Here is a 12453-nt window from a genome sequence, read left to right as displayed (position 1 = left end):
TGTGGCGCAATAAACGCCTGAATTTACTGCCAAAACTTTATGGACATGTTAGTGTTTTGTTAGAAAATAGAATACTTTCAAATGTCGTACAAATGGGTTCATCATGAAAGTGTGAAAAATCTTTTGCGAGTACTTCTGCTAACAAATATTACTTTGAACTAGCTTAATAAAATACGCAACTACCACCGTGCGGAAAAGTTCGTCTTACTCCCGTAAGACTCTTTATTTTTATTTAACATTTATTATAATTTATTATTTATTTATTTTATTTTTTCCAGCTCACTGAGCTAGTTGAACCAATTGACTATGAAGATTTTCTACAACAGCATTCAAATTTTATAAGCCGTGATCCATTGCGACACATTTTGGACTTTCCGCCATACGACGACGTTCAAATGAAATTGGTTCAACGAAAAATTCGTACAATTGAACCAATTGTTCCCGAAGAAAATCTGTAAGTCACTTAGTAGTATTTTTGGCTCGCAAAATGCGCTAATCAAAATATTTTGTTCCAATTCAATAGAAAAACTCTTCCGATGCATATCCGTGAAGCTATTGATAGCTATACAAGACCATGGTATTTTAATTAAAATACAAATATGTTTCGCGTTCATTAAAATTCAAAATCGATTGTATTTTAGGAAAGTAGTGGAATTCGCACAACGACATTTTTCAAGTTCGTGTTTGGTTCGTGAGACACGACTGGCAGCCCCTAGTATATGCCAGCATGAATTCGAAATTGATTGTGAATACTATTCGCTGGACGAAACATTGACGTACAAAAGTGAAAGCAGCCAAGCAGCCATCAATCGGTAAGATCAGCCGTCAATCGGTGTGTGTTTTTTATTTGTTTGTGGTGGCATAATGATTTCGGAATAATTCTTCTATGACAGAGAAAACGTCATATGTCAAAGTCACCCATAGAAGACGTTGGCACATAGAATCACAACTAATTGCGGCCTGAATTTTTTTGCAATATAAAATGAAATATTAAAACTTTATCTCTCGATTTTCCGTTCTGGTTTAGTTTATCGACAAGCCGTCAATCAATTTCAAGTTTATCTTCCATATCGTCATGTACGGATACACTTACGCCGCGTGGAAGTTGGGCAAGTTTCGATTTGAGGAACGATTTGCGTTGTTCAGTGAATGACCCACTGATATTGGGTGTTTTAGATCGAACTCCAGCCGAAACAATGGATCAAAATAATGAAAAACGACGTGCAGAAGATCGTCAAGAATCGATTTTTACACTGCACCAAGATATCGACAATGATTTCGTTGAAAAGCGATTGATGGCAGAAATGCCCTATGAACACATTGGTCATCGGTTCATAGTAAAATGTCTTCAATTAAAGCTAGATATTGAAGTTGAGCCAATATTCGCATCAATGGCTATTTATGACTCGAAAGAACGAAAGAAAATCTCTGAAAATTTTTACTTCGATATGAATTCGGAAAGTATGTATAAACCGAGGCATACTTATTTAAAAATTTCTATTCCATTCTGTTCCATTGATTTTTTTTTTTTCCTTTTTTCCATTCTTTTCTTCTGAACATCCCAAGGTATAAAAAGAATGCTAACATCGCATGTACCCCATGTAGATATATCTACCCAGAGTAGAACAGGAATTTTCGAAATTTCACACCCAAGTGAAGACCTATTTCTCGTAATTCGGTAAAAGTACAATATATTATCATAAAAAATATAAATAAATTTTAAATTGTGAAAAAAAATTACAGGCTGGAAAAAGTTTTGCAAGTCAAAGATTCAGTTGAACCATATATAAAAGAAGACAAAGAAAAATATCGTCAAAAAACAAAGTCTAATGCAGCTGATTACTGTGAACGCCTTGGAAAATACAGAATGTATACAAAGAATGATTATGAAATTATAACAGTTTTTTGTACCATTTTTATATTACCTGCTCCACTCGCATTTATTCTACATTTGTGAACAGCTTTTATTGGGCTGAAGCTTTGAATGTTAATTAGATACGAGTGGTGAAATGGTATAAAGCGTTGAGTTATTCTTTATTCATTAACAATGTATTTAACATTTATTTCATGAAAGGCCTTTTGCATGGACTGCCATTTATTTAACCAATATATTCAACGGTGATGGTGGTGAAAATGCAAAAGATGAAGCATCAAATAGTCTGGACCGGTAAGACCATATACGGAAGTCTACGCTATGTAGCCAGACTTCATGATAAGAACTATTAACATTGTTCCTTAAATTAAACTAAATTTATGTTTTATTTATTTGTTTGATTGATTGATTGTTGATTTTATTGAGCAATGTGTATGTGTATGTGATTGCATAATTAATACAATCTGAAACAATGACCAATACACTTTACATTTATGTTTATATTGGTGGCATATACAGGGTGTCTCATATATCTATTGAATATATCGAGAAGAGAGAATGTTATTCAGCGCATATGGCTGGGTAATGTCTGAATAAAAATATACTCTCCTCTCGATATTTTCAATAGATATTAGGGTCGGCGAGATGGCTGGGTATTTCGAAAAACCCTTTTGGGGGTATGTTGGAAGTAAAAAATAGAAAATTTCTATCTGAGCAGAATTTTGAATTTCAGAAAGGGTGGGTGTGCCCTCAATTTTGCAAAACTTCATCCGATCAAAAAATATAAATCCGTAAGATGAACTTTTCCGCACTGTGATCCACACAATTCATTTATTAAGTATCTTTTATCGTAAATATGAATTCATGAGAAAACTGAATCGGACATTAGTTTTGCGATACAAATAATTCCTGATACATTTTTCAATGCCTGTATGATATCGTGAAACTTTGCACAGGGTATTTTTTTCACACAAAAAAACTATTCTGAAAGTTTGAAGAAATTTTAATACAATTTAGGGGTACTTCCATACAAAATTTTCGTTTTCGAACAAAAAATCCAAAATTTTGTTCGGGAGGTACCCCTAATATGCATTGTGTTATTTTTGAGTGATAAAAATAACCTGTGCAAAGTTTCAGCTTATTACGATATCATACAGGCTTCGAAAATTATTTGTATCACAAAACTAACGTCATATTCGCGTTTTTCGTACCCAAAAACCCCCCAATACATATTTTTGAGTGTTTAAGAATACATAAAGCGGTAATTTGCGAGCTATTGGTAGTGCAACTTAAAAATGTCGTATTTGTGTCAACTTCTTATGTATCATACGCGCCATTTTTTTGACAGTGACAACAAGTGTATCTTAAAGAACGTCAAAAAAACTATTAAATTCCATCTTTCAAAGTGAATACAAGTTTTTTATTGCGTTCAAAATGTCGAATTTCGTTCCAACAAAAGATCATTTGCGGGAAGTTTTAATTTGCTTCTTCCATTTAAAGAAAAATGCAACTGAAGCACATCGTTTACTCACTGAAGCCTATCCTGACTATGCTGTAGACGTTGGAATGTGTCAGTGTTGGTTTGCGCACTTCAAAAGTGTGGTGATTTCGACACAGAAGACAAAGAACGTCCTGGGCAGCCAAAAAAGTTTGAAGATGAAGAATTGGAGATATTACTCGATCAAGATTCGTGTCAAACTCAAGAAGAACTTGCAAAATCAAAGCCATTTCAAAACGTTTAATTAGCATTAGGATTCATTCAAAAGCAAGGAAATTGGCTACCACATGAATTGAAACCAAAAGACGTTGAAAAACGATTTTGCATGTCCGAAATGCTGCTTGAGCGCCACACAAGGAAGTCGTTTTTGCATCGAATTGTTACTGGTGATGAAAAATGAATTCATTACGAAAACCCGAACCGTAAGAAATCGTATGGGAAGCGCGGTAAACGAGCAAAATCAACGCCCAAGCAAGATATTCATTGTTCCAAGGTAATGCTCTGTATTTGGTGGGATCAGAAGGGTGTCCTCTATTATGAGCTGTTAAAACCGGGTGAAACGATCACGGGAAACCTGTATCGAACACAATTGATCCGTTTGAAGAGAGCATTGAACGAAAAACGGCCAGAATATGCCACCAGACATGAGTCAATAATTTTCCATCATGACAACGCTCGGCCTCATATTGCTCAACCGGAATATGGTGGATGGAAAATAGTGGATGGGAAGTTTTGCCCCGCCGTATAGCCCAGACATTGCCCCTTCTAACTATCACTTTTTTCGAAAGATGCAGAATGCCTTGTCTGAAGGTATCAAAAATAGGATTGATTCTTTCCTAACCTCAAAAAATAAGCAGTTCTTTTGGCGCTGAAATCATATGCTGCCAGAAAGATGGGAAAAGGTTATAGCTTCCAATTGCCTTTCAAAAACTAAAAATTCTCTAATTTGAATACCGAATATCGTTTTTTTTGCTCTTCACTTTTTTGGTGAAAGTCCCCAGCAAATCGAAAGAATTTTCTCCGAACAAACCTAAACTTGTTTTTTGAGTGTGTTAATTTTTCGACCGATTCCAATACTTTACCCTACACACTAGGTGTATGCGAAAAAGTAAAATTTATCTACCAGATTTGAATTAGTATTTATTTTAAATTAACAAATGATTTATTTGATGAATTTATAATTTGAAAATAGTCTAGATCGCAAACAGTCGACCAGCAGTTTTGATCAATTACGTCGGAAAGCCACCGATATAGGAACATTTACGCGTCGTGGATCTTTAGAGCGAAGTGAGTAATGCTTTTGTTTTCAAAAAACCAAAGCACGGCAGTGACAAGAAACGAACGAAGCACTCGCATCGGTTGCGAGATGAACTATAGCAACCCTATTGGTTGCTGACACAAATGTGTGCCATTATTCAATGCTGCGTTGCCCAACTGTCACTACTGCCATGCTTTGCAAAAAACTTTCAAAGATCAGTATTGTTTTTTTATTTGGAAAAATAATCATATTCAAAATCTTTTTTAACACTAAGATCACTTTTGTTTTTGTTTTTTAATTTGGGAAAATAATCACATTGAAAATTAAAATTTGATTTGTACTTAGTTTAACCCTTAACCGCACAGGCTAAAACAGTAACGTTAGCGCACAGGTGGGGTCTTTTTGGACCCATGAGAAATTTCATACGAAACTTATGCAAAATGGTATCCAATGAGTAAAATATGTCATTTTATAGTTAAACCATAGCTTATTCCTTACTTTCCAATACAGCATCACAATTTAATATTGATTTTTATGAAGAAAAAAAAAAACAATTATAGCCAAAATGCTTGGTAGTTATTGATATGTACGACTTTCAGACAGTCGTGTCTTTCACTAATATCGCTAATCGACAGTCGTTGGCCAGTTAATGTGCTTCGTGTACTGCGCCGAACTACCTCTCGATATGTGAGATCAATATAGAGACTGCTTCCCGAAGAGCGATCGCACTTTGAACACTGTAGCTCTCTGGAATTTATAAGTTCAACGCTATGTAAACAGTTTTCTTTCCTCTTCTTCTGCATTTGCAAGAAGCATGTGTGATATATCAGCTTAACTCTGAGACACCAGGTGGCAGCACATTTGCGTGTTCGAAACCAATTGCATTGCTTTATATGGAGTGCGATGAGATCGCGCTGCTTCCGTTCTACCTCCATACTTGGCAAACATGTTGTTAGACGTTCGCAACAAGGCAAACCCTGCCACACCAGCAACGTTCACCAAATTCACGAAATATGCCCATACATTGTGTTTTGGATAGGATAGATCCGTAAGATCTCCGCAAGAGCTGGATCTAAGCGTGCGTAGGCCGCCGCATGATACATACTTTGATTGGCACGCCTGTTGTTTCATTGCTGTTGTCGTTTCATTGCTGTGATAACAACGAATTCGAAAAAAAAAGATTTTTGGTGATGCGCGCTTCAAGGTGTTTAAAAAAAAAAAATCAAATTTTGATGAATTTTGAGCACTTTTCTTTTTTTCGAAAATAAATATAATGTATGGGAGGTACATCAGTGACGGATTATCATACAATTTTTGAAGCAGATTCCAGGGGCCCCCAAATTCCGAAGGATTTTTTTTTCTTTTGAATAGATAGAATTTTGTTTACAATGGGCCCCCAAAAACTAGTTCGCTGCAGGGCCGACCAAAGTCCTAATCCGCTTAATTAGGTACACTTAATTTGTATTGAAATTTATTCAAACTTTCGGTATATTATTTTTTGCAGAAAATCTGATATAAGTTTTGCGATACCAATAATTTTTGATAGACTTTTCATTGCCTGTATGATATCGTAATCATGTGAAAATTTGCAGATGTTATTTTTTTCACAAAAGCTTACATTATGAAAGTTTGAAGAAATGTCAATACAATTGAGTGGTACCTGCAAAAATTTTGTATGGGAGGTAACCCTAATATGCATTGAAATCTCTTCAAACCCTCGGAATGTTATTTTTGTGTGAATAAAATAACCTGTGCGAAGTTTCAGCTCATTACGATATCAAACAGGTAAAACTAACGTCATATTCGGTTTTCTCGTACCCAAAAACCCCCAATACATATTTTTTGATGTTTAAGAAAAATTAAAATTTTTGGAAGAAAAATTAAAATTTTTCCATGGATGCCCATGGGCATCACACCAGACATGACACTTCACTCTATCAACCAAAGTCGCTCAAAATTTAATGGTTCCCTCGGCACCCCCAATCATCCTGTGAAGTCAGATTTTGAATTACTTTTCTTGTTTGAAAGTTATCGTGTTTACAAATTTTTGCGTACAGGGTACAGGGTACGCACATACATTCGGACATCGAAAAAACGCTAGACTCGTGTTCCCTGGCCCCAAAAACACCCAGAAAACACATTTTTTATAGGTATTAATTTTTCGACCGATTCCAATACTTTACCTTCTGCAGAATGTTAGCTTCTGTGAAAAAAATAACATCTGCAAATTTTCACATATTAACGATATCATACAGGCATTGAAAAATCTAAGTTGGAAAAGTTGATCTTACGGAAGACATTTTATTTTTTTAAAAACCACCTGGAAGCGCGCATCACCAAAAATCGTTTTTTTTTTTCGAATTCGTTGTTATAGTCATGTTTTTATGACCTTCCTATAGGTTATAGAGGTAAGATTTTTGATTCTTGAAAAAATGTCAAATTCGAACCACTCTAATATGCAATTAATTTGATATTAGTCTTATTGATACGTTTAAACTCAGTACAAATCAAATATTATTTTGAATATTATTATTTTTCCAAATAAAAACTTTGTAAAACTGAAAAACTTGTTCATTGGGGAGCGTAAAACAGAAATCTTTAAAACAGAAAAACGACATTCGTTGGAGACCAATGATGACTTTGCTAACAATATTGAAAACTTCCGACCCATAACAATTACAGTTTCGAGCTTTTTCAAACAAGTGAGTAATGCTATAGTTTTCAAAAAATCTAATTAAAATTTAATATCAATTCGATAGGAATCAGAGAAAATGAAAGATGAAGACTTATACAAATTTTTGCCTGAACTGAAACGACCCGCCTCAGTCATGAAAAAATATAAATATATTCCCGGCTCTATCAAGTTGGAGATTTCTCCGTGTCCGGACCAAATTCCAAATTGCTTGACTACAGAACTGGCTAAAGTTGAACCATATTTGGATGCCAATTCACGCCCAATCAAAGAGATTCTTGAGTTTCCATCATTGCCCATTTTCAATCCACATTATGTTTATCGTAATCTATTATTTATTAGCCCCAAAGAGTTGAACTTTTCAGCTCGCGCAGGCTCTGCACGAAATATTGCGGTAAGAGTTCAATTAATGAGTGGCGAAAACGCAGACGATGCGTTGAAATTGATTTTTGCAAAAAGTTCCTGTCCGGAATTCACATCAGAAGGTCCGAAAGTCAATCGAATTTCCATTTGAAGTATACAACTATTTATTATTATTATTATCAACTATTGTATGTATTTCTAGCTTTCTCATCGGTAAATTATCACAATAAATGCCCGAATTTTTATGATGAAATCAAACTTTCATTGCCGGCTTATGTACAACAAAATCATCATTTGGTATGTTCAATATATTTGTTCATATGTTTATATATTTGTTCATATTATATTTGTTTTATGTTATATGTTTTATTTGTTCATATTTGTTCATTAATACCAAATCTAGTTGTTCACATTGTTTCATGTTTCCTGCCAAAAAAAAATACAAGAAATACAAACATCGGTTGAAACAGCTGTTGGATATACGGTAAATAATTACCGCAGTCAAGTCAAAGATGGATAATTTTTTTCTATTGACATTTTTTAGTGGCTACCAATTTTGAATGATGGCAAGTTGAATGTGGGAGAATTTTTATTGCCGGTTATGGTTGAACATCCGCCAGAAAATTATTCTTATATTCCTCCTGATGTTCACCTCCCTGGTAAGTTAAACTTCCCAAGTATAGAGTTTGAGTAATTTTGTTTATTCAAGTAATTTTAAATTAATTTGTGGTCATTGCCTCAGGTACAAAATGGTTAGACAATCATCGACCAGTGTTTACAGTCAAAATCGATGCAGTTACTTCAATACACACCTTAAGTCCATTCCTCAATCGCTTCATAAACTTGTGCGAACATTTGGAGAATGGAAAAATTCCACCGCGTATTGGTGAATCGAATATCGAACGAGAAATGAAAAAAGCTTTACTTGAACTTCAACAATCTGAATTAGAGCCATTGTGTAAGAATTTGGTTGTCATTCTGGACAAATTGATTGAACTTTTGGTGATAATGTATAAAATTGGAAATCAATGCTTGGGACTGGGTCCAATTGTTTTCGAGGCACTGTGTTCGGTTTCCAACAAATTGGCTGTAAGGTCTTAATCTTAATTTAGGTTTTCAATTGATTTTTCAATATTCAAATTTTCAACCTAAATAGATTCTACAAGCAGATGTAACATTGGATCAGCCTGGACGACAAAGTTTATTAACCACTTATGTACAATATCATTGCAAAATACCGCATCCATTGACCAATAAATCAGGAACCAATGAATCTGAATATCTAATCCCCGAATCGAGTGGAGTAAGTTTTGATTGTTTGCGTGCATCTGAACCGCAAACACGTTTACTACACGAAGAGATCGCTCTACATTGGGTGATGTCAAGTGGAAATGCGTCTGAACTATCGATGAGAAATTCCTGGTTCCTATTTGAATTAATAGTTAAAAGCATGATTTGCCATTTGGATACAACACAAGCATTGAATTCACCACGAAAAAATAGATTTCCTCATCAATTTATCGACGATCTCTCGACTCTGGTGCATTTGGTTGCAACAAAAGTTGTCGGTTTCCATAACACAGACATAAAATTAGCGCAATCATTAAATAACAGTTTGGCCTTTTTCTTATTCGATTTGCTTTCTATCATGGACCGAGGTTTTGTATTTATTTTAATCAAAGTCTATTACAAAGTCATTATTTCGAAAAGCATAACGTCACTCGATTTGATACATTTCAAAATTGACTTTTTGCGTATCGTGTGTAGTCATGAGCATTTTGTTGCCCTTAATTTACCATTTGCTACACCCTATACATTGATTTCGGCACCGTGCAGTCCAACTCCAAGCCAAAATTCAAACAACAGTCAAAATTCTTATATGAGCACAGTGGTAAGATTTTAAATGAACATCAAATAGGTTTCGCATTCATTTTAAATCAAAATCGATTGTATTTTAGGCAAGCTTAAATAAATCCTTGTATGCCGATTTAAGCCCAGAATTCAGGCAACAACATTTTCTTGTCGGTCTTTGTTTGAGTGAACTAGCTACTGTCTTGGATATACCGTAAGCATTTTTTTCTTATTTATCATAACAACGGTGAAATGTAAAAATTTGATTGAACCATTTCAGAAATCCATCACTACATGGAAAGGCCATTCGATGTGTTCGTAATTTAATGACCTCACATGATTTTGACTTACGTTACGTGGATCCAGAAACTCGGTAATAAACTTAATGCAATATCGGTTAGATAATAAGAAAAGTTATAAACACAAAAATAAAAACAAAAACCTTAATGCAATATCAAATTATATATTACTAATATTTTCTTTAAAAACAGGTGCCGCGTTGCAGTTTTATATTTACCTCTTTTGGGCATCGTTATGGATACAATTCCACAGCTTTATTCATACCAACAAGATGACACTTTGAATCATATTGGATTTTTGGATGACTACCAGGGCCCACAAAATAGTAAAACCTATATTCTACAAAATACAATCGAAACCATATAAATATCATCTTTTTTAGCGGTCACTACCACAACAATTAGTTCAGAAGTGGCCTACGCAATATCAGGCAGTCGTTTATATTCGTTTTCTCCAGAGCCAACAAAATTGAATAAATCATCATTGAGTAAAGAAAATACGCGTCATTTACTATCGTGTTATGCTTGGATTTTGAAAAATTTGGATAAGAATGTTTTGTTTAGTTGGATTTTATCGCTAACTCCATATCGCGTTCACCAATTATTAAAAGTTATAAATGTTGCTATCCCGAGTTTCGAATATAAAGGGCAAAAACGACATCCAGTGAAACGCCAAAATACCCAAAGTTTTCGGAAAACGTCTGACATGAAAGAGCGTCTAGAAGAGTGCATTCGTGGCACTGCTGGTTCAGCACGCAGCGACTTTATAAATCGTCGAAAAGATCAATCGAGCAGTGATAAGCTACGTTGGCGAAAGGATCACATGCCATACAGGCATGTAAAAAAATATACCAGTTAAAATTGTGATTTTGATCATTTCAAAATTATTAATCGAATTATCCATTACAAATTGCAGAAGTCAAATAGACAATCCATCAAAAGATGACGTTGATTCAGATTACATCGAAGGTTCATTGTCCACAGAAATGTCTTTAATACTCTTGGATACATTGGAAATAATTGTTCAAGTTGCATCACAGTCTGAAATTCATCACAATCTTCTTGGAACAGTTCTTCGCGTGTTATTACATGCTTTGGCCCGTAATCAAAGCACACTGGCCTTACAAAATATGTTCGCTACACAGAGGGCGTTAATTTTCAAGTATCACAATTGCGATCCTTGTTATTTCAGATATCACAATTTATTATATTTATATATTTATTATAGATATCACAATTTATTGTTTGACGAAGAAATGGACTGCTTAGCGGATTTGTGTCTGTTACTTTTAAAGCATTGCGGCTCTCTGCTTCCATTGATTCGTTCACAGGCCGCTGCTTCTCTTTACCTATTATTTCGTCAAAATTTCGAAATTGGAAATGTAAGAAGTATTTTATATATATTTTTTTTAATTTTTAAACATTTTTTTACAGATGAATAAAATGTTTTCATAGAATTTTGCACGTGTGAAAATGCAAGTAACAATGTCTCTCTCGTCGTTGGTTGGCACCAGTGCATCATTTAGTGAGCAAGCTTTGCTTCGTGCACTTAAAACGATTTTGGTCTATGCAGGTTTATTTATTTTATTTATAAAACATTATAATTACTATACAATAATACATTTTTCAATCTGATGATAGAATCTGATGAGGAAATGCAGGATAGTAGTTTTCCTGAGCAAGTGAAAGATCTGATTTTCAACTTAAATATGATATTATCAGGTACCAAATCTCATATACAATTTATAATAAATATATAAATTTAAATATATACTCATATTCTCCTATATGATTCTTTCAGATACCGTTAAGATGAAAGGTATGGAAATACATATCAATTTTTTGAATTATAAAATCAATTGATTCATTTAATTTAATTTATTTTGAATTTAGAGTATTCTGAAGATCCAGAAATGTTACTCGATTTGATGCATCGCATTGCAAAAGGTATGATCTTGAAACACAATTTCCCATCATTGAATTTGAGTCAACCAAACCACATTTATCTTGTGGATTTCCAATAGGTTATCAGAATAATCCCGATTTAAGATTGACATGGCTTGAAAATATGGCTAAAAAACATATTGAACGCTCGAACCACTGCGAATCAGCGATGTGTTATGTTCACTGTGCTGCTTTAGTTGCCGAATATCTATCAATGCTCGAGTCGCCACATCTACCAGTAGGAGCTATTTCCTTTCAACACATAACACCAAACACTTTATTGGAATCAGCCGTGTCCGATGATGTTCTTAGCTCTGGCCATGAAGGTATTTGTTTCGGCAATCACTTTACAGAAACTGGCTTAAAAGCCCTGTTGGAAGAAGCCGCGAACTCATTTCAAATAGCTGGAATGTATGAAGCGATGAACGAGGTATTACAAATCTATAGTACAAATTAGCTGCTATGATTTCAATATATTTTGATACATTTCATTTTTTAGGTATACAAATTATTGACCCCAATTTGTGAAGCCAATCGAGACTTCCAAAAATTGGCCAAAATACATGGTAAATTACAAATTCTTCTTTAAATTTATTGAAACTGAAGCCACTTTAACAGATATATTGCTGAAAAATTGAGATTTTTGTATAGGAAATCTACCATGAACGTATTCTA

General features: G+C 34.3%; 1 protein-coding gene across 1 annotated transcript; it reads left to right on the top strand.

Annotated features, from left to right (window-relative positions):
• Positions 1–278: 278 nt before the first annotated feature.
• LOC116340456 (dedicator of cytokinesis protein 7) lies at positions 279–12407 on the top strand (the record flags this gene model as incomplete). Its single annotated transcript, XM_031766954.1, has 27 exons — positions 279–454; positions 524–577; positions 642–812; positions 1028–1461; positions 1567–1678; positions 1744–1869; positions 2075–2167; positions 4564–4658; positions 7237–7331; positions 7389–7806; positions 7887–7981; positions 8088–8168; positions 8229–8343; positions 8427–8773; positions 8841–9575; positions 9643–9749; positions 9816–9908; positions 10027–10160; positions 10218–10668; positions 10751–10996; positions 11063–11216; positions 11290–11407; positions 11476–11556; positions 11636–11653; positions 11728–11781; positions 11859–12208; positions 12278–12407. Coding segments are annotated over 27 exons (5043 nt in total), but the record flags the coding sequence as incomplete, so codon positions are not given.
• Positions 12408–12453: the final 46 nt, after the last annotated feature.

The sequence above is a fragment of the Contarinia nasturtii genome, unplaced genomic scaffold (assembly GCF_009176525.2).
Source record: "Contarinia nasturtii isolate CC-2019 unplaced genomic scaffold, AAFC_CNas_1.1 Cnas_scaffold_689, whole genome shotgun sequence".
Taxonomy (NCBI): domain Eukaryota; kingdom Metazoa; phylum Arthropoda; class Insecta; order Diptera; family Cecidomyiidae; genus Contarinia; species Contarinia nasturtii.
This window is presented reverse-complemented; position numbering and strand designations above follow the sequence as displayed.